General features: G+C 43.3%; 1 protein-coding gene across 1 annotated transcript in view; it reads right to left on the bottom strand.

Moving 5' to 3' along the window:
* The window catches only part of tsnare1 (T-SNARE Domain Containing 1), a 619881-nt gene that overhangs the window by 123913 nt on the left and 471853 nt on the right, over positions 1-24115 (bottom strand). Inside the window, exons 9-10 of the mRNA XM_067978551.1 lie at positions 20504-20576; positions 17025-17107 (exon numbers count right to left, since the gene is read on the bottom strand). Of these exons, the coding sequence (XP_067834652.1) occupies positions 17025-17107; positions 20504-20576 (156 nt within the window). The remainder of the gene's footprint in view (positions 1-17024; positions 17108-20503; positions 20577-24115) is intronic.

Consider the following 24115-nt stretch of genomic DNA (forward strand, 5'->3'; position numbering starts at 1 on the left):
TGGACACAACCCGGTAGTTTGACCCAAGAATGCGTCCATTCTGCCAATGTCAAGTTGTGTTCAAATTTCCTGCGAATTTCATCAGAATACACCCGAACATAAAATGGGCATAGATCAGCAGGAATCAACAATCAGGGTCCAAGGAAAGCATTGACTCACACCATAAATTCCTTCTTTAAATATGAACATTAAAGTTTCCACTCATTTAACCATCACTGATGCACATCAGGCACAAATGTTTAAGAACCTGTAATCGAGGAAGTTTTTCATATTTTTAATATGATGCCATAAAAATCCATTCAAAGAAATAGAAAATACCGTGCAAGTCTTAGTGAAGATCATTTTTTTTTTAAATGCTCAAAAAATTGCAATGAAACACGAGAAAAAAGACTTTATCAACTGAGCCTGAAAATCTGGTTGGAATTTGAAGAGAGCCTCTGAGCAAGTGCAATTGCAGGAAACTCATATATAAGGATCTGGTTGGGGGAGGGGCTGGTATTATGATGTGGAGATGCATTCGGGCGGAGGGATCGATAGATTGGGGAGATTTGGGCCGAGAGTACTTATGCACATAATTCACTTACGCCCAAAATTCTGCAATCTTTTTGGCCGTATATTTGACTTGCGCCCAGACTGCGTGTGTATCTGGGCGCACATACCCAGGAAATTCCAGCCGCGCTGGTGACAACACTGACTGTTATTCTTTTTTAGGACAGACTTCCTATGGTTGAAGGCCAAAGTTCTACTTGCCAAACAGTGAAGATCTTTAAAAAAAAACAAATCCATATATTTATGCGTTCAATTGTCTATTAGATGGTTGTGGTAATATTTTTCCTTTGACCAAATAAGATGTTGCAATTAACTCCCTCCACCCAGTGTTACAATTAATAAATGTTCTATAGATCTGAATGTTTCATATTTCAACCACACAGAATTTTTATGTACTCAGAACTGACAATATTGTTCTCCAGTCATAATTTTTGCTTTGAGATTTAAACGAGAACAAACTCAACATTTAAGGGTTTATATACTTATAAAATTTTAAAGTGTCCATTTATATCTTCAAGACTCTGTGAATTTTAAGGTGAATTAGACACAGTGTTGGTGATCTGATATGAAAAGGCTGAGGAAATGAATGATCCCACTTCCTTCCTGTGAATGTCAATTGAATCAGGCACAAAATCACTTGAGTGTGCTGCTCCAGCAACCTAATGGAATGTGCAGCAGAGAATGGTCAAATTACATTCGTTTTATTTCAGGTAGTTTACATGTTTTTGCAGCTGTTGTACATTTTTCTTTTATGGTATTACGAGGAGCGTGCAGTGATATAAGAAGTCTGGTGACATGGGTGTATATAACTGGTCTATATACACCTCAGGATTGGGGTGCTTTGTTCGTAGAAACCCTGGGGAGGAGGGAAGAGGTAGGAATACGGCTACCCAATCTTGTTTGGTATCACTGTTAATGGGGAGAAGATGCTCCCACTTCCCCCATTCCCACAAATATGTGAAGTAAGCATCTTTAGCACAACTCTTAGTCAGAGGGACTGATGTTTGGCCACTACCTAAGGTTGAGAAAGTACCAACAGTCTGAGTGACTTTCCTGTCAGCCTGAACAAGAGACACCTATTACTGTTTGGGTTTTTTTCCCCAACACTTTTGTGTTCACAGCAAAAACCTGTGTCCTGATTCCTGCCATGCCTGGGATTGCACACCAGGATTAAGAGTTATCTGCAATTGGTATTGATCACTGGATATCACATGGGATGTGAATCAAGTTCCACTGACTGTTACGACCTGTCGGACCAACGCATACAGGCTAAAATATACTTGGTCAGATTTATTTACAGGTTAAATGATATACAGAAGTAGCAAGACACAGCAAGATATTGAATCAGAATATAATGATATTTAAAGAAAAAGGAGAGCAAGTGGCTAGAGTTTTTCCTGAATGGTTGCAGGTTTCTTTGAGTTTTTTGTCTCACCCAGGAGATTGCATATTTAGGGTCTGGATCAATAGTGAGTATGTTTGCACCATGACTGGATGGGAAGGACTTGATAGGTTTTTCCCATTCTTGTTTTCATATGTAACAAGCAGAGAATTGGTTTAAGTATCCTTTGTAAACATACTTCTTATATCATTTGATGAAGCAACAGGAATTTTGGATAAGAGTCTGTCACAGACTTTTATGTAGCAATAAGAACATAAGAAATAGGTACAGGAGTAGGCCATATGGCCCCTCGAGCCTGCTCTGCCATTCAATAAGATCATGGCTGATCTTCTACCTCAACTCCACTTTCCCGCCCTATCCCCATATCTCTTGATTCCCTTCGAGTCCAAAAATCTATCGATCTCACTCTTGAATATAATCAACGACTGAGCATCCGCAGCTCTCTGAGGTAGAGAATTCCAAAGATTCACAGCCCTCTGAGTGAAGACATTTTTCCTCATCTCGGTCTGAAATGGCCAACCCCTTATCTTGAGACTATGACCCCGAGTTCCAGACTCTCCAGCCAGGGGAAACAGCCTCTCAGTATTTACCCTGACAAGCACTCTAAGAATTTTATATATTTCAATGGGATTGCCTCTCATTCTTCTAAACTCCAGAGAATATATGCCCATTTTACACAATCTCTCCCCCTAGGAATCTATCTAGTTGCACCCCCTATAAGGCAAGTATATCCTTCCTTAGGTGAATAGACCAAAACTGTACACAGTCCTCCAGGAGGTCTCACCTGAGCCCCACATAATTGCAACAAGGCCTCCTTACTCTTATACTCCAACCCCCTTGCAATAAAGGCTAACATACCATTTGCCTTCCTAATGTACCTGCATGTTAACTTTCTGTGATTCATGCACAAGTACACCCAAATCCCTCTGACTGCCAACATTTCTTAGTGTCTCACCTTTCAAAAAATATTTTGCTTTTCTATTTTTCCTACCAACGTGGATAATTTCACATTTTCCCACATTACACTCCATCTGCCACCTTCTTGCCCACTCACTTAACCTGTCTCTATCCCTTTGCACTCTCTTTGCATCCTCCTCACAACTTACTTTCTCACCCAGCAGTGTTGTACGTTTACAATGAAAGTATCAGTTTGTCCATGCAGTTCACATGTTCAGTCAGAACTAAAGATTATGGATGTTTTTTTCAGTACTTAATCAGTCCAAATGACTCTGAAGTCAGAGCTACCAATCATAGTATCATAGAAAGTACAGCAAAGAAGGAGGCCGTTCAAACCATCGTGCCTGTGCTGGCTCTTTGAATGAGCTATACAATTAGTCCCACTCCCCTGCTCTTTCCCCATAGCCCTGGAAATTTTTTCCCTTCAAGTATATATCCAATTCCTATTTGATAGTTATTATTCAATCTGCTTCCACTTTCAGGCAGTGCATTCCAGACTATAACAACTCGCTGTGTAAAAAAATGTTTCATCATGTGGCCTCTGGTTCTTTTGCCAATCACCTTAAATCTGTGTCCTCTGGTTACCGATGCTTCTGCCACTGGAAACAATTTCTCCTTATTGACTCTATCAAAGCCGTTCATGACTTTGAACACCTCTAACCCTTCTCTGTTCGAAGGAGAAAAAACACAGCTTCTCCAGTCTCTCCACATAACTGAAGTCCTTTATCCCTGGCACCATTCCAGTAAATCTCTTCTGCACCCTCTCGAAGGTGTTGACATCCTTCCTGAAGTGTGGTGCCCAGAATTGAACACAATACTCCAGCTGAGGCCTAACCAGTGTTTTATAAAGGTTTAGCATAACTTCCTTGCTTTTGTACTCTATGCCTCTATGAATAAAGCCCAGGTTCACATATGCTTTTTTAACAGCCTTCTCAACTTGTCCTGCCACCTTCAAAGATTTGTGTATGTACACCCCCAAGGTGTCTTTGTTCCTGCACTCTCTTTAAAATTGTATCATTTAGCTGATATTGCCTCTCCTCATTTTTCCTACCAAAATGTATCACTTCACACTTCTCTGCATTAAAACTCATCTGCCAAGTGTCTGCCCATTTCACCAGTCTGTCTACGTCCTTCTGAAGTATGTTAGTATCCTCCACATTTTCACTACAGTTCAGAGTTTTGTGCCATCTGCAAACTTTGAAATTTTACCCTCCATACCCAAGTCCAGGTCATTAATATATATCAAAAAGAACAGTGTCCCATTACCGACCCCTGGGCAACACCACTGTACACTTCCCTCCAGTTTGAAAAACAACCATTTACCACGACTCTCTGCTTTCTGTCCCTTAGCTAATTTTGTTTCCATGCTGCCACTGTCCCTTTAATCCCAGGGGCTTTAATTTTGCTAACAAGTCTATTATGTGGTACTTGATCAAATGTCTTCTGTAAGTCCATATACACAACATCAACCACACTATCCTCATTAGCACTCTCTGTTACTTCATCAAAGAACTATATCAAACAGGTCTATCCTTGAACAAATCCATGCTGACTTTCATTTATTAGCGCATACTTTCCAAGTGCCAATTAATTTTGTCCTGAATTATTGTCTCTAAAAGTTTTCCCACTGCTGAAGTTAGGATGATTGGCCTGTAATTGCCCGGTTTATCGCTCTCCCCTTTTTTGAACAGGGGCATAACATTTGCAATCCTCCATTCCCATGGCACTGCATCTTAAGGAGGACTGGAAGATTGTGGCCATAGCACCCACAATTTCCACCCTTACTTCCCTCAGTAACCTAGAATGCAACCCATCTGGGCCCGGTGACTTTTCTACTTGGAGTACTGCCAATCTTTTAAGCATCTCCTCTTTATCTATTTTTATTCTATCCAATATTGCGCTACCACCTCCTTTACTGCTACAATGGCAGCATCCTCTTCTCTAGTGAAGGATGCGAAGTACTCATTTAGTACCTCAGCCATACTCTCTGCCTCCATAAGAAGATCCCCCCTTTTTGACTCTAACCGGCTCTAATCTTCCTTTAGTTACCCTTTTACTATTTATATGTAAATAGAAGACTTTTGGGTTCCCTTTTATAGAGTCATAGAGTCATAGAGTTATACAGCACGGATAGAGGCCCTTCGGCCCATCGTGTCCGCGCCGGCCATCTGCCCTGTCTACTCTAATCCCATATTCCAGCATTTGGTCCGTAGCCTTGTATGCTATGGCATTTCAAGTGCTGCTATGGCATTTCAAGTGCAATAGATTAGCAGCTGACATTTTATGTCAGCTGCTAATCTATTCTCATACTTTCTCTTTGTCCCTCTTATTTACTTTTTTAGATATCCTCTGTACTTTATATATTCAGCCTGGTTCAAATCTCCTTTTTCTGTTTCATTTTAAGCTTTATATCTTAAGTCAACCAGGGAGCTCTAGATTTGGATGTCCTTCCTTTCCCCCTCGTGGGAATGTGTCTACTCTGTACCTAAACCATCTCTTTCTTGAAAGCCTCCCATTTTTCAATTACTGCTTTGCCTACCAATTTTTGATTTCAATTCACCTGGGCAGGATCCCTTTTTAATTCACTGAAGTTTGCCCTCCTCCAGTTAAGTATTTTTACACTTGATTGTTCATTGTCCTTTTCCATATCTATACTAAACCTAATGATATTATGATCACTGTTTCCCGAATGCTCCCCCACTAAAACATGCTCCACCTGCCCTACTTCTTTCCCCAGAATTAAATCCAGCACTGCTTTCTTCCTCATTGGGCTGGAAATACACTGATCAAGAAAGTTCTCTTGTATACATTTCAGGAATTCCTCCCCCTTTGCCCTTTACATTGTTACTATCCCAGTCTATATTGGGATTATTGAAGTCCCCCATTATTACTACTCTATAGTTCTTGCACCTTTCTGTAATTTGCCTGCAAATTTGTTCCTCTATCTCCTTCTCAATATTTGGTGGCATATAGTATACACCCAATGGCAAAATAGCTCCTCTATTGTTCCTTAATTCTAACCAAATAGATTCTGTCTTTCCAGTGCTACAATAGTTTCTTTGATCGATACTGCCAACTCCCAACCCCCCTCCTTTATTTCCTTCCCTATCTTTCCTGAATACCTTGTAGCCAGGAACAGTAATCCTCCCCATCCTTGAGCCAGGTCTCTGTTAGTGCCACAATATCATAGTCCCATGTGGTGACTTTTGCCTGAAGATCACCAACCTTATTTACCACGCTAAGTGCATTTACGCATATGCTAAGAGTACTGCAGCATAGTGGTTATGTTACTGGACTAGTAATACAGAGGCCTCGACTAATAATCTGGAGTCATGAGTTCAAATCCCGCCATGGCAGCTGGGGAATTTAAATTCAATTAATTAAATAAAATCTGGAATTAAAATACTAGTATTAGTAATGGTGGCCATATTCCTCACTCTACCATTACCGGATTGTCGTTAAAAACCCATCTGGTTCACCAATGCCCTTTAGGGAAGGAAACCTGCCGTCCTTACCCGGTCTGGCCCATATGTGACTCCAGACCCACAGCAATGTGGTTGATTCTTAACTGCCCTCTGAAATGGCTGAGCAAGCCTCTCAGTTGTACAATCTTGCTAAAAAAGTCATAATAAGAATAAAACCGGACGGGCCATTAGGCACCGGACACGACAAAGGCAAACCAAACCCAGTCGGCCCTTCAAGGTCCTCCGCACTAACATCTGGGGACATGTGCCAAAATTGGGAGAGCTGTCCCACAGACAAGTCAAACAACAGCCTGACATAGCCATACTCACAGAATCATACCTTTCAGCCAACGTCCCAGACTCTTCCATCACCATCCCTGGGTATGTCCTGTCCCACCAGCAGGATAGACCCACCAGAGGTGGCGGTACAGTGATATACAGTCAGGAGGGAGTGGCCCTGGGAGTCCTCAACATTGACTCTGGACCCCATGAAATCTCATGGCATCAGGTCAAACATGGGCAAGGAAACCTCCTGCTGATTACCACCTACCGCCCTCCCTCAGCTGATGAATCAGTCCTCCTCCATGTTGAACACCACTTGGAGGAAGCACTGAGGGTAGCAAGGGCACAGAATGTACTCTGGGTGGGGGACTTCAATGTCCATCACCAAGAGTAGCTCGGTAGCACCATTACTGACTGAGCTGGCCGAGTCCTGAAGGACATAGCTGCCAGACTGGGCCTGCGGCAGGTGGTGAGCGAACCAACACGAGGGAAAAACTTACTTGACCTCGTCCTCACCAATCTGCCTTTCGGAGATGCATCTGTCCGTGGCAGTATCGGTAGGAGTGACCAGCACACAGTCCTCGTGGAGACGAAGTCCCGTCTTCGCACTGAGGACACTATCCAATGTGTTATGAGGCACTACCACCGTGCTAAATGGGACAGATTCAGAACAGATCTAGCAGCTGAAAACTGGGCATCCATGAGATGCTGTGGGCCATCAGCAGCAGCAGAATTGTAAAATCTGTAACCTCATGGCCTGGCATATTCCTCACTCTACCATTACCAACAAGCCAGGCGATCAACCCTGGTTCAATGAGGAGTGTAGAAGAGCATGTCAGGTGCAGCACCTAAAAATGAGGTTCCAATCTGGTGAAGCTACAACTCAGGACTACATGCATGCTAAACAGCGGAAGCAACATGCTACAGATAGAGCTAAGCGATTCCACAACCAACGGATCAGATCAAAGCCCTGCAGTACTGCCACATCCATTTGTGAATGGTGGTGAACAACTAACGCGAGGAGGAGGCTCTGTAAACATCCCCATCCTCAATGATGGCGAAGTCCAGCACGTGAGTGCAAAAGACAAGGCTGAAACGCTTGCAACCATCTTCAGCCAGAAGTGCCTAGTGGATGATCCATCTCGGCCTCCTCCCGATAACCCACCATCACAGAAGCCAGTCTTCAGCCAATTCGATTCACTCCACGTGATATCAAGAAACAGCTGAGTGCACTGGATACAGCAAAGGCTATGGGTCCTGACAACATCCTGGCTGAAGTACTGAAGACTTGTGCTCCAGAACTAGCTGCGCCTCTAGCCAAGCTGTTCCAGTACAGCTACAACACTGGCATCTACCCGACAATGTGGAAAATTGCCCAGGTATGTCCTGTCCACAAAAAGCACGACGAATCAATCCGGCCAATTACCACCCCATCAGTCTACTCTCAATCATCAGCAAAGTGATGGAAGGTGTCGTCGACAATGCTATCAAGCGGCACTTACTCACCAATAACCTGCTCACCGATGCTCAGTTTGGGTTCCGCCAGGACCACTCGGCTCCAGTCCTCATTACAGCCTTGGTCCAAACATGGACAAAAGAGCTGAATTCCAGAGGTGAGGTGAGAGTGACTGCCCTTGACATCAAGGCAGCATTTGACCGAGTGTGGCACCAAGGAGCCCTAGTAAAATTGAAATCAATGGGAATCGGGGAAAACTCTCCAGTGGCTGCAGTCATACCTAGCACAAAGGAAGATGGTAGTGGTCGTTGGAGGCAGTGTCCTAGGCCCAACCATCTTCAGCAGCTTCACCAATGACCTTCCCTCCATTATAAGGTCAGAAACGGGGATGTTCACTAATGATTGCACAGTGTACAGTTCCGTTCTCAACTCGGCAAATAATAAAGCAGTCCGAGCCCGCATGCAGCAAGACCTGGACAACATCCAGGCTTGGGCTCATAAGTGGCAAGTAACATTCACGCCAGACAAGTGCCAGGCAATGACCATCTCCAACAAGAGTGAGTCTAACCACATCCCCTTGACGTTCAACAGCATTACCAAGGCAGAATCCCCCACCATCAACATCCTGGGGGTCACCATTTGCCAGAAACTTAACTGTACCAGCCACATAAATACTGTGGCTACGAGAGCAGGTCAGAGGCTGGGTATTCTGCAGCGAGTGACTCACCTCCTGACTCCCCAAAGCCTTTCCACCATCTACAAGGCACAAGTCAGGAGTGTGATGGAATACTCTCCACTTGCCTGGATGAGTGCAGCTCCAATGACACTCAAGAAGCTCGACACCATCCAGGACAAAGCAGCCCGCTTGATTGGTGCCGCATCCACCATCCTAAACATTCACTCCCTCCACCACCAGCGCACTGTTGCTGCAGTGTGTACCATCGACAGGATGCACTGCAGCAACTCGCCAAGGCTTCTTCGACAGCACCTCCCAAACATGCGACCTCTACCACCTAGAAGGACAATGGCAGCAGGCACATGGGAACAACACGACCTGCACGTTCTCCTCCAAGTCACACATCATCCCGACTTGGAAATACATCGCCGTTCCTTCATCGACGCTGGGTCAAAATCCTGGAACTCCCTACCTAATAGTACTGTGGCAGAACCTTCACCACACGGACTGCAGCGGTTCAAGGCGGCGGCTCACCATCACCTTCTCAAGGGCAATTAGGGATGGGCAATAAATGCTGGCCTCGCCAGCGACGCCCACATCCCATGAACGAATTTAAAAAAACATGCACTCCAAACTCATCTTAGACTGCCCTGCATTTTCCCCGTCTAATCACTCCTATTTCTGAACTATTCATTACTCTGGTGCTATTTGTCTCTCCCAGTCTTCTGTGCACCTTGTTTCTCCTCTCTAATGTTTCATCTTGCTGCCCATCTATTATTAAAGACACAATGATGCTTAATTATTGCATAGAACACTGATGAGCAGATTGTCACACATCTGTTAATGCTCTGATCATGTACAATTTAGTTTGTGCCTAGATCAAAGCCCTACACACTGAATAATTCCGAGATCAATAAGCCTGCTTCTGTAGACAATTTGGCCTCAAAATTTGATCACGCTATGCCCGTATTACAGGCATAAAATGGGCTCCTAAGGGTCATATATGGCGGGCGGCGTGCCCGCGCTCATTCTGCGCTGCCATGGGAACGAGACCAAGGAGGTTGTTGGCAGTTTTGATTGGCAGTGAGAAGAGCTAATCCTCAACACAAAGAGATGGAAATGGGTCCAAAATCACCTTTATCTCTCTGGAAAACTGAGTCTACTGTAAGCTGGAGTTTTGAAACAATCAGAGAATTCTCTTTCTCTATAGTTCATGCCAAATACCGACTAATAAAGCAAAGCTAGGGCCATATCAAGGGCTAAGTTTGTGCAATATATTATTTTAGATGTTATGAGGAGTGTTTAACTGAAAATTGTGTTCTGTTCCGGCATGTCTTTCTATGAAATAAACCAATTCATTGAATTACAATTGACCTTGTGTCATCAGAGTGATTATCAGGCTGCCTTCAAAAGATCAGAAACATGCACATGGAGCATGTGCATGATCACAGAAATGAGTACACACAATGAGGGGTTTTAATGTTATCACCCCTAGGCCATGCTATTATATAACTAGTATTGGGTAGTAAGAGTATACTCCTGATCATAGGGGATATGGAGCCCATTTATGGAAATGAGTAGCCGTGCTGAACCTGAGAATGTCTAGGACAAGCCTGAAATTTTTAACCGACCGGCATAGTACAGAAAACAGACTGAGTTTTTGTCGTCATTGCTGTGAGATGCTTTGAAGAAAACAGTGGATGTCTGATGTTCATAAGCTGTACTAAAGGCTTGTTAAACCCGTTCTGATAATTAATAAATTCTGATAATTGAAGGCAATGCTGGAAGTAGTTCCCTGAGGGCTCAGTGGGTAAATTCAATGTAGCACTGAACCATACTGAAAGGGATAGCACTAAGCCTGTTCCCCTGTCTGTGATGAGTTGGCTGATCTCAACTGAGGTGATGATAAGAATGCTACAATTATCCCCAATACCACTGAGCTAGGAAAGTGGAAATTTGCAAGGGTCCTGTACTTCATTTTGCTGACTCCTACTGGAACATGTGCAATTCCAGGTGAGGAAAGTATTGAGCTCAGATATAAGAACATAAGAACATAAGAAATAGGAGCAGGAGTAGGCCAATCGGCCCTTCGAGCCTGCTCCACCATTTAAAAAGATCATGGCTGATCTGATCCTAACCTCAAATCAAAATTCATGTCCAATTTCTTGCCCGCTCCCCGTAACCCCTAATTCCCTTTACTTCTAGGAAACAATTCCACAGACCTACCACCCTCTGAGTGAAGAAGGTTCTCCTCATCTCAGTTTTGAAGGAGCAGCCCCTTATTCTAAGATTATGCCCCCTAGTTCTAGTTTCACCCATCCTTGGGAACATCCTCACCGCATCCACCCGATCAAGCCCCTTCACAATCTTATATGTTTCAATAAGATCGCCTCTCATTCTTCTGAACTCCAATGAGTAGAGTCCCAATCTACACAACCTCTCCTCATATGTCCGCCCCCTCATCCCCGGGATTACCCGAGTGAACCTTCTTTGTACTGCCTCGAGAGCAAGTATGTCTTTTCTTAAGTATGGACACCAAAACTGTATGCAGTATTCCAAGTACGATCTCACCAATACCTTATATAACTGCAGCAATACCTCCCTGTTTTTATATTCCATCCCCCTAGCAATAAAAGCCAACATTCCATTGGCCTTCTTGATCACCTGCTGCACCTGCATACTAACTTTTTGATTTTCTTGCACTAGGACCCCCAGATCCCTTTGTACTGCAGTACTTTCCAGTCTCTCGCCATCAAGATAATAACTTGCTCTTTGGTTTTTCCTGCCAAAGTGCATAACCTCACATTTTCCAATATTGTATTGCATCTGCCAAATCTCCGCCCACTCACCCAGCCTGTCTATATCCCCTTGTAGGTTTTTTATGTCCTCCTCACTCTCTACTTTCCCTCCCATCTTTGTATCATCTGCAAACTTTGATATGTTACACTCGGTCCCCTCCTCCAAATCGTTAATATAGATTGTAAAGAGTTGGGGACCCAGCACCGACCCCTGCGGAACACCACTTGCCAGTCCGAGAATGAACCATTTATCCCAACTCTCTGCTTCCTGTTAGATAACCAATCCTCCACCCATGCCAGAATATTACCCCCAATCCAGTGATTCTTTATCTTGAACAATAATCTTTTATGTGGCACCTTGTCGAATGCCTTCTGGAAGTCTAAATACACTACGTCCACTGGTTCCCCTTTATCCACCCTATACGTTATGTCCTCAAAGAACTCAAGCAAATTTGTCAGACATGACTTCCCCTTCGTAAAGCCATGCTGACTTTGTCCTATTAAATTATGTTTATCCAAATGTTCTGCTACTGTTTCCTTAATAATAGACTGCAAAATTTTACCCACCACAGATGTTAGGCTAACTGGTCTATAATTTCCAGCCTTCTGCCTACTACCCTTTTTAAATAACGGTGTTACATTAGCAGTTTTCCAATCTGCTGGGACCTTTGCCGAGTCCAGAGAATTTTGGAAAATTATTACCAAAGCATCCACAATCCCCACTGCCACTTCCCTCAAGACCCTAGGATGTAAGCCATCAGGTCCAGGGGATTTATTCGCCTTGAGTCCCATTAATTTACTAAGTACCAATTCCTTAGCGATTTTAATCGTATTTAGCTCCTCCCCCCCTAGACCCCCCTGTTTGTCCAGTGTTGGGATATTCTTAGTGTCCTCTACCGTAAAGACTGAAACAAAATATTTGTTCAGCATTTTTGCCATCTCCATGTTTCCCACCATTAATTTCCCTCACCTCACGATCGAACATCCTGTCAGTTATCATTCCTGAAGAAAAGCTGATCGGGGTGGACAGGCCACATTGAACTCTACCAGTTGAGTCAATGCCGTCATGAGAGGAGGGGAGAAAAGTGAAGACAAGATATTGAGGTGAGTTACCGCAGGGGTTCTCCCTCTCGTTTCTGCAGTTCTTCTGCCGAAATTACAGCGAACCAGCGGGAGAAGCCCTGTGGAAATTTAGCCCCAATACTTTTTAAAGAGTTATTCTGCTGGAGGGAATACAGTCACTGCTGAAATTGTTGTGCAATATCATACTGCAGCATCCAGCCATTCCTAAAATGCATCAACTTCAACCTTTCTGAAATAGGCTTAAGCTCCACCCTAAATGAAGGGTTCAAATATTCATTTCAGGACCAATAAAACTTTGAATGTGAGCTCCATCTAATGACAGAATACTTTTAAGACCGATAACATTAAAGTCAATTCTGGCCTGGATTCTTCTTCTTTCCTATGCTGTTGGATTGCTTGTCCCAATATAATGAAGGAAAAGGCAGTCATTATATAAGGGCTTGTAAGTCACTCACTAATTTCTGATCTTAATTAAAAATATAAAACACTGAATACTTTGTAGCACACTGCCAGGAAAGTTTATTAACCTATCAGGAAAGTGCACAGTTAAGTTCCATTTTATTGAACCCATGTATTTCAAAATTAATTAACCCTAATTGATCTTTACATCAACATAAATATTATGGTCTAAGTATCTGCTGAACTTGAGCAGTGTAAGCAGCTTGGAAACATATGGAATGAAGGGATCAAACCTTTTGCTTCCTTCTTCATTGATCGTGTCTCAGGGCTTTTATTCCTAGAGGTGAGCAAACATTTGGTCACTGCTCTGTGGCATCAATTTCTGTGTTAATTCTGCTTCATCTGAAGTGGAGTGGGGGGCAATTTTAACCTGACTGGTCTGGCGGGAAACTGACAGGAATCGGGTCGAATGCTGGATTTACACCCCACCTGATATTACTCTCCATTGACTTCAAGCGGGCGGGGCATAAAACAAGCGTTGCACCTGATCTCGTCAGTTTACTGCCAGGCCAATTAGGTTAAAATTGCCCCTGTTGTGTCAAGGCAACGTTCAAACAATCACTTATTGCAAACTCCACAAATAAAACAATCTAAACAACAAGATAAGTCAGATAATAACAAACTGGAGCTAGGATTCTGGAATGTCAAGGGAACACCATCACTTATTTTTATGCCTTTCCTAGAATCTCAAAGTTGGAAAGTCCTTACTTCCCTCAGCCTTCCCTTCCTCCTGAAACCTATATGCTTTTATAACCCCAAATTTGGCATCACTGAATCATTGCTTCTCGAACTATCTCATCTTCTCTCCCATTCTTTTCAACTTTGGTGATGTTCTGCACTACAATCATACATCCTTCACCTGAGTTTCGCAACAAGAAAAAAAGGGTAGTATTTATATCTACAATTTTGGCCTATGCCCGAATAGTATTTTTGTCTATGTTTGGTAGCATCATGTTAATAAGTCACTCAACATTAAAAAGCCTTGGATTTATGCAGCACAATATTACAAAGGAAATTAGAGTTATTTATGAAAGAAATAAATGTGGCAGCTACTCTCTATTTCTCAAATGTTTTATGAAAGGGGCTGGATCATGCAGTTTGTGTATAAACAGAGGGTCACACAATTACATTATAGGGAACATAGACTTATTCCAACGTCTGTGGTCAACTTTTTATTTCTGTGCTACTTCTCCGGAAAAATTGGGGTCAAAACGTAAAAATAAAACCCTGCGAAAGAGTGCGCTGCAGGAATTGGCTGGGAAACGCCATACCCCAGCCCGCGATCTTTATGTCCTTTAAAATTAATGATCGGCAAACAAAGGCCTGGAAGTACACAGTCTCCTGATATGTGCTGCCAGTGTGTGCCAGAAGCACTGAAGTTCAAAATCCTTAATGTCTTCAAATAAATCTTTTTTTATTAATCATATGTCATGCAAAAGAGAAGTAAGTGGCTTGCATTTACTCAACAGACCTGTGGAGTACACTACGGGGAGCATAATGTATATTAAAAAAATTATTTAGATTGTTAAAATTGCAGTGGATGTGTACTGAATTTTGATAATAGCAAAAAATTAGTTACCAAAACTTATTTTTTAAACACTATGGTGGGAATTTTCACTATCACTGCCTAGGTGATAATCCAGCAGAGAGGATCACCCACCTGTTGTAAAGTCAGTCCACTTTTCATCGCGTAGATTTCAATGGGATGAATAGCTGGCAGGCAATTCGCTCGACCAGATTACCACTCAGGCAGTGAAGGTGAAAGTTCACCCCCAATATATTTGGTATGAAAGAAATGATGGTGAGCAGGTGCCGTCCAAATGGTTGGCAGTGGGGAAACTAAACTATCACTCCAATCCATACGCAGCATTTAGATGCACAATGCAGAAGCAGGGTGGCACATGGATGATGCTGCCCGATGCCACTGAAGGCTGTAATGCGCCAATGTCAAAAACATTGTAAGAGATGCCGCACCCTCAACTGATTCAGCCCTGTCTCATTTAGAGAGGCTGCAAGGATGGCTGGTGAGAGAAACAAAAGAGGCACACTGCTGTAGTAAGGGGTAGTTTTTTTCAGGTGAGAGTTAAAGCATCTTGCCAGGACATGGGAGTACAGAAAGCTTTATTCTGAATCTGAGCTGGGCGATGCCTGATCTGGGAGTGCCAACGTTAACAATAGACTCTACAACGAAAAATCATTGTCTCAATTGATAATCCTGCTCACATTCTTCTAAGAATGAATTTAAACTGTTCACTCGGTCTGCTAAAGCGGTGCCAGGAGAAGACCAAACGAGGAATAGAACTAATTCCATTCAAAGAAAGGTCCATAGTTCTGTCCATTGTTCCATCTTCATGACCAAGGAAGACAGTACAGATAGCCCATGTCCTTGCCCCTCCCTATCTCTGTAATCCCCTCCAGTCCTCTGAGAACTCTGCGCTCCTCCAATTCTGGCCTCTTATGCATCCCCAATTTTCTTCGCCCCACCATTGGCGGCCGTGCCTTCAGCTGTCTAGGCCCTAAACTCTGGAATTCTCTCCCTAAACCTCTCTGTCTCTCTACCTCTCTCTCCTCCTTTAAAACCTACCTCTTTGACCAAGCATTTGGTCACCTGTCCTAATATCTTCTTATGTGGCTCGGTGTCAAATATTGTCTGATAACACTCCTGTGAAACGCCTTGGGCTGTTTTACTAGATTAAAGGCGCTATATAAATGCAAGTTGTTGTTGTTTTTGTTGAGAGGAAGGAACAGTGAAGGCAAAAAATTTGAAGTATTTCAGTAAAGATCATACCATGTATGAATGAACTCCTCATAGTGAGGTGGCATACCAGTGTTCCAACATGTTCCACCACAGAAAGAAAAGATGGGGTTTGTTCTGAAGATTTTCACATCACCAGCATTGGCAGAAGTTCTACTCAGTTCAGTCGACAAATATAATGTACACAAAGCTAGACTTAAAAATTATGTCTTCTGTATTTTCAGTATTGGTTTTTCCATTCTATAAAGTATTATTATTGTCACAACACACAGAATATTGGAATACATAGTTGATATATGTGTCTACTTTTCAAATAAGTGCATGGCATTTCATTAAAAAATGCTTTTCATTTTATACCAACCGTTCGGCATAATGTAAAAACAAAAGTTTAAATTTGTATATTTTGAAGGAATCAATAGACAGCTCTATGGGATTTATTAATGAGTAAGCGACAGAGAAATATGAGGATGTGCAGAGTCTAGTAACACAGAGACTACAAATGTGTTCTTCCAGTGAATTCTTACACCTTGTTTGCAAACACAAGGATATTATTTATTCCAACCAGTTCCTATACAAGGGAATAGAAGGTACATAAAACCACAAGGAAGGCAGGAGTGAAAAAGTTACAATGCATATCAAGGGGAAATGTTAACTTTGGGCGATGGTGTAAAATGGATGATATCGAATTGACCGCCCATTATACCCCAGACCCGATTTCCCTTTCACCAAGGCCAATGGAAGGAAAAATCGGGCGGTTGTATAATGGGTGATCAATCCTTAGTTTTACTAACAGTTACTGGTACAGAGTCACCTCTTCTATGAGTGCCATTTGGATCCATGTTAGATGAATTTTGAGACAGGTGTCACTGCCATAAGCTTGAGCATGTCAGGGGTCAGTTTTGTCCAGACGCAGCATTCACATTTACTTTCTCTTTGGCTGATTAAGGCTGTATTACAATTCTTTCTCCAGATGTCCACGATAACCTTTCATGTCTCACCCATTCTTAAGAAACCTGAAGCGCACATACCCACAGGACCCAGATCTGAGCCGAAGTGTATGTACTTGGGAAAACTGAGAGGAATTCAGCTGAGCCCAATTCAGAGTTAGGAATGTCTTTCAGCAAGATTTAAACACAGGCTTACCTGGTGCTGACTTGCTTTCGCTAGCTGCTCATTAGCTGCATCAACATTTGAAGCTGCCCTCTCGATGTTGGCTTCAATGCTATCTGTAAGTTAAAGATTAAAATGGTACAAATATGGTGTGATGTACAATGCTTATGAAAAAAGAGAGACAACAAGCTGTATCATTACATCGCTTCAAGCTGAAAGATTGTAATCCCAATAAGACTGTGACGCAGCAAATGAGATGGTGATGAGTGATATATGTTGAGATTCAGGAATCTATCGTGAGTAAATAAGATATTTCATAAAACAACCACAAAGAAGGTGTATAAAAGACTTACTCAGATGATATCAGGGATGAAAAGTCTTCGTTATGAGGAGAGATGAGAAATTGGGGCCCTTTTTAGTAGAGCAGAGAAGGTTAAATGAAGATCTGATAGAAATCTTCAAAATTATGAATGGTTTTGATGAGATAAATAGGGGATATTATTTCCAATGGTCAATGCCTCGGTAACTTGAAGATATAAATTTAAGATCATCACCAAAAGAACAAATAGAGGGGTTAGGAGATTTTTTTAATGCAGAATGTTGTTAGGACATGGAATGCCCTAACAGAAACAACGGAGGAAGCAGAATTCATTTTGGTTTTTGAAAGAAAAGTAGAAAAATATTTGAAAAAGAAAAAGAAATTAAAGGGCTGGGGAATGGTACTAAGTTGATAGCTCTTTCATAGAGCTGGCACAGTCTCAATGAGCCAAATGGCCTCCTGTGTTATAAGTTGGATAGCCCGGTGGCGAAGGATAGTATACTAGAGCCTGGTCTTCAGTTGCTTCCAAGCCTTAATTCACATTTATTACACCCTAGATAAGCTCTCTTATATATGGATACAAGAGAGCCCCATTTGATACACACCACCTGAATATAATTAACACTAATTTATATAAATCACATGAATACAATTAACATCCTGTACAGTAAAATTCTAAGGGGAAATATTTAATTCATGCATGCTAAATGGGCATCAGGTCAGTGGAGCAATTGTTCCATGTGCCAGTCACTGCCGGCCTGAGGTCTGAGCCAAAGTTGCAGGCACCAAAATGTGGGGGAGGCAAAGTTGAGGGGACGAGCCGGGGGCTGCAGCAGCCCACAGTATCTTTGGGGAGTCAAAAATAGCACTCCTGCTCCTTCTGGCTCCACAAAAATATAACACTGAAAAAGTTTTGTTATGCTGTTTTGAGCAGCCTTCAGCGGTGTCTTTAAGGATCGCTGGTCACGCCATTCAAGACCTAGTACAACTAAGGAGCTTGTGCCGTGCAGGCTCTGCCCACTTGCACCTGCATTTTGCATCGGGGTTCTACAACCGGTGCAGCACCCCGATTTGCAATATAAAACTGCCTTACTCCTGTTTCAGGCAGGCAGGCTGTTCACCCATTTACAGGCCTGCCTGAATATTGCATCAAGCAGGCCTTGGCCATCAATGGGGCAACCAAGGTGCCAATCCCAATTTTCGATTCCTGGCTCCACATTTTTCTGGCACAAAATAGATGGCCTTGAGTTGAATTGCTCCCCCATAGTGTCTATTATTCTTTCCAATAGGGGTGGCAAATGCATTGTTTGGTAGAGTATAAAGCACTTTGTTGTGCTCTTAGCCAATGCTATATCTGACCTGGGTGTACCAGGGCTCACATTGATTTCCCAGAATGGAAAGGTCCAGTTTCCTCATCTTGATAATGACAAAAAAATATTGTTTTTTAAATTTAATTTCACAGGCCTCCTCCTCAGTCGTTAACATTCATTCTGTTGAATAAGCAAAGAATGGGGCAAATAGACTGCCCCTTGATGACCATCTTCTCCTTTTCATTGGTGTCAATGTGCTGAGTCTCAGTATTTTCTGTGATTTGGCAGAGTCTGAAGAAACACAGGCTGTTCTCAATAATACAAATCAGAAAGAGTGGATACACTCCAAGGGGATCCCTCTTGGCTTATGTCATCCCTTTGTGTCCTCAATGCTTGTTTACTGAACTGAAGGGATTCTGCATTCATAAAATAATCCTGCAAATGGAATTTTTCAAAAGGAAATGCATTCCGAGCCCGCATGCAGCAAGACCTGGACAACATCCAGGCTTGGGCTGATAAGTGGCAAGTAACATTCGCATCAGACAAGTGTCAGGCAGTGACCATCTCCAACAAGAAAGAGTCTAACCACCTCCCCTTGACATTCAACGGCATTACCATCGCCGAATCCCCCACCATCAACATCCTGGGGGTCACCATTGACCAGAAACTTAACTGGACCAGCCATATAAATACTGTGGCTACGAGAGCAGGTCAGAGGATGGGTATTTTGCAGCGAGTGACTCACCTCCAGACTCCCCAAAGCCTTTCCACCATCTACAAGGCGCAAGTCAGGAGTGTGATGGAATACGCTCCACTTGCCTGGATAAGTGCAGCTCCAACACCACTTAAGAAGCTCGACACCATCCAGGACAAAGCAGCCCGCTTGATTGGCGCCCCATCCACCACCCTAAACATTCACTCCCTTCGCCACCGGCGCACTGTGGCTGCAGTGTGTTCCATCCACAGGATGCACTACAGCAACGCGCCAAGGCTTCTTCGACAGCACCTCCCAAACCCGCGACCTCTACCACCTAGAAGGACAAGGGCAGAAGGCACATGGGAACAACAACACCTGCACGTTCCCCTCCAAGTCACACACCATCCCAACTTGGAAATATATCGACGTTCCTTCATCGTGGCGGGGTGAAAATCCTGGAACTCCCTTCCTAACAGCACTGTGGGAGAACCTTCACCACACGGACTGCAGTGGTTCAAGAAGGCGGCTCATCACCACCTTCTCAAGGACAATTAGGAATGGGCAATAAATGCTGGCCTCACCAGCGACACCCACATCCCATGCAAGTAAAGAAAAGATAATCAATGATTCAACTCCCAAGAAGTCATGTTAGTAGCAACCAAACAAAGCGTTGTGATCCAGAGATAAAATCCACTAGTTGTCATAAAACGGTGGTGGTTGGCCTTTTCCTTGAATCGATACAGTCCTTGTGGTGAAGGTGAAACCATACCCTCGTGTAATTTTGAAAATCATTGGCAAAAGAAACAGAGGGGGGATGAGGAGAAATGTTTTTACGCAGTGAGTTATTATGATCTGGAATGCACTGCCTGAAAGGGTGGTGGAAGCAGATTCCATTGTAACTTTCAAAAAGGAATTAGATCTATACATGAAAAAGAAAAATACTCAGGGCTGTGGGGAAAGAGCAAGGGAGTGGAACTAATTGTATAAATCTTTCAAAGAGCACTGGCATGATGGGCTGAATGGCCTCCTTCTGAGCTGTATGATTCTATATCTCAAGCACAAACAGTATGCTGGAACATTGGGGTGAGAGAAAACTTGTTTATACTTAAATTAAAATGAATTAAATATAAAACCAGTGGGGGAAGGAAGAATAATGATTTTGTTCCAACAGTAGTTTAATACTCACCAATATTATCCCCCTGTTCATGCACCAGTAAAGCTAGATCCTTGATAATCTGATTCACATCAAGCATATCTGCCTGTTGGACAAAATGAAGAAAATCATTTAATAAGAGTGCAAATTGAAAGATCACTATTCTGCAGCAAAAACTACAGCTGACGTGTATCCTCAGCAACGTCTCTGAATGTAATGGGGGAAAGTGTTTTATTCTACACACACTCTCTTTATACCTTAATAAAATCAAAAAGGTCAGAACAGCCTGCGTGAATAAAGATCTAGAAATGTCACTTCTCATTGCCAACTTTTAAATGGGTCACAAAAATGCATATTCATTCGCGCATAATGCTCGATTTCAACCAGGAGCGCGAATCGTGTGGGGTGGGGTGGGGTGGGGTGGGGGATGATAATTTTTTTTTGGTGTGAGGCCCAGGCTATTTCAACTCCCTTGGCTCATAAGGTTAACAGGCTGGCCTCCTGATCGCTGGCAATTCAGCCAACCCGCCCACAACGCGTGCACAATTTCCGCCACAACTCCCAATGTCTATTTAAAGCGGGGATGCACCTCCCAGAGTGAGGTTGCATCCCTTGCCTGCATTTGTCTTTAAGTAACTGTGGAACACATTTTCAGGAGAACGACGAGTCAAAGTGCTGGCCCCCGCCTTTCAGATGTCTCCCTGGAGGTCCTAGCAGAGGACAAGGAAGGAACAACTTTTCCCCAAAACCCATCAGGGTATCTCCAAGACCAGAGTGACGTAAGCCTGGCCAGAGGTGTCTGAAAGGGTCAGTACCATAAGTATCACCCCCAGGACTCGGCTACAATGCAGAAAGAGGTTCAATAACCTCGTAAGAGCAGCAAGGGTAAGTTAAAATAGTGTATGGATCTGGATGACATCATTGACTTTTACATTTTAGTTAAGGTCCCTTGCCTGGGGCAGGCACCTGTCCCGAAGGAAAAAAAAATCGTCAGTTAAAATGGCAATAGGCATGAATGGTGGCGAATGGTGAGGTGAGTACCCAAACGTGATTTTAACCCTGCTACACATATCGCTCCACCAGGCGGTCAAGGTTAAAATCGGGGCTATGAAGACTGGAGTGAGGAAAGGCCATTCAGTCCACCAAGCCTATTTACAATTATTCCATGGTGACATTTGCTCCAACACTTTCTGATGATCCCTTACTTTAAGGTACATTAAGCATCGTCCCCCACCTTCTATGCAGAAGAAAAATCAATCAGCCCCATTAATATTTCTGCAACATTCCTCTGTCAAAAGGCATCAATTCAGCTCTTTTGTAAAATAGATTAATTGTCCCTGAATCAACGACTTTCTGAAGTAAGGGTATGGGACATACAAAAATAGACAGTTTTAGGACAGAAGGAGGAAATTCAGCCCTTTGTGCCTGCACTAAATTTAGGCACCTCTTAGGCACTGAAGCAGAAGTTGCATGCTTTTTGAATGCATGTGCAAGGAGAATCTTGAGTATCGGCTGTTAGGGCAGAATGACCAACATTAAAGGAACGAGAAGCAGTGGTCTACATGCAGCATCTAATTTCAGGGAGCCAGTACCGATCTGCATGACATATCAGAATCACAGAAAGGTTACAGAACAGAAGGAGGCCATTCGACCCATTGAGTCCACACTGGCTCTAGGCAAGAGCAATCCAGCTAGTTCCACTACCCCGCCCTTTCCCCGTAGCTTTGCAACTTTTTTCCTTTCAAGTACTTATCCAGTACTCTTTTGAAGGACATGATTGAATCTGCCTCCAACACCCCCTCGGGCAGTGCATTCCAGATCTTAACCGCTCACCGTGTAAAAAAGTTTTTCCTCATGCCACCTTTGGTTCTTTTGCCAATCACCTTAAATCTATGTCCTCTGGTTTTTGACGCTTCCACCAATGTGGGAACAGTTTCTCTCTATCTAGACCCTTCATGATTTTGAATACCTTTATCAAATCTCCTCGCAACCTTCTCTGTTCCAAGGAGAACAACCCCAGCTTCTCCAGTCTATCCACATAACTAAAGTCCCTCATCCCTTCAATCATTCTAGTAAATCTCTTTTGCACCCTCTCTAAGGCCTTCACATATTTCCTAAAGTGCAGTGACCAGAACTGGACCCAATACTCCAGTTGTGGCTGAACCAGTGTTTTATAAAGGTTCATCATGACTTCCATACTTTTGTACTCTCTGCCTCTATTTATAAAGCCCAGGATCCCGTATGCTTTTTTAACCGCTTTCTCAACCTGCCCTGCCACCTTCAATGATTTGTGCACATATACCCCCAGATCTCTCTGTTCCTGTACCCCTTTTAGAGTTGTGCCCTCTAGTTTATATTGCCTCTCCACGTTCTTCCTACCAAAATGTATCACTTTGCATTTTTCTGCATTAAATTTCATCTGCCACGTGTCCGCCCGTGCCACCAGCCTATATATGCCACATTACTGCAGATCAGTACCCATTGAAGGTGATAATATTGTTCTCAGTTAGAAAAAGTTATATGGAAGACCATAGCTGAAATGGTAGGACTGTGTAGGTTGAGTATTGATTGAAACTTGACTTACAGGAGGCGACTTTGTTGTCCCTTACTGAAGCCTCCCCCACCTGGCGATACTTTCCATCACTTGTCCTGTCCAAGCCAACATGGTAACGGTGTGGGCCTTATCACCAAATCACACCTTGGTTTCCCCCCTGCTCCTTTGGCTTCTTCTCATTCGAGCACCTCATCTTGTTGCAACTCTCTCACCTTTCCTTTAAAATCTTCATTCCCTGTTGCACCCCGAGTCCAATCCAAGCACTGAGCAACTCCTCACCCTTGGTGATTTCAATCTGCATCTCAACTCACCTTATCCTCTCTCCTCTGATTTCATTGCCCTCCTGTCCTCCCTAAATTGCATTCTTCATGTAAATTCCCCTACCCATATTCATGGAAACAACTTTGACCGTGCCATCTCACATTGCCTCTCTACTCCCACGGTCTTGGTCATGGAAAAGGTATTCTTCAACTACTTCCTTGAATCCCTCTCCAACCACATATTTCACCAACTTCCAATCCCACTTCCTTCTGTGTCCGCTCCCGGAAAAAGCTCTCCCCCAAGTCACTTACAATTGCACTTGCAAGCTGCCAGCTGCCTATCCTTTGGCCTTCCATCCATCACAATACTTCTGCAGGTATCGATCTACTCAACCACTCCTCTCACCTCCATCATTGATGCCTTTGTCCCCAGTAAAACCTTTACTCTCTCTGATCCTGGTCATTCCCCTTGACATGGCCCTTATTTTCACTCTCTCGTCCATAGCACGCAGACTTGAGTGCAGCTGGCACACAACTAATTTAGCCATCCATCACCAGAACTAGCTGGACTATATCAAGCACTATTGGACCCCACTCTCCTCAGCCAAAACTGTTCAATACTCCAGGATTATCCGAGAGTTTATCCCCAGCTTCCTTTCTCCACTACTAACCATCTTCTTAAATCCCTCTCCCCTTCCCCCTTACCTCTAGGTGCAAAGAGCTCATGGATTTCATGGTCACTAAGATTGAGACCATCCATCCAGTTGCCTCTGCCGCTTCCCCTTATTTTCTATTTCCTACCAAGTCAATCCTTCCCCAGGCTCCACATGC

Source organism: Heptranchias perlo, chromosome 3 (assembly GCF_035084215.1).
Source record: "Heptranchias perlo isolate sHepPer1 chromosome 3, sHepPer1.hap1, whole genome shotgun sequence".
NCBI lineage: Eukaryota > Metazoa > Chordata > Chondrichthyes > Hexanchiformes > Hexanchidae > Heptranchias > Heptranchias perlo.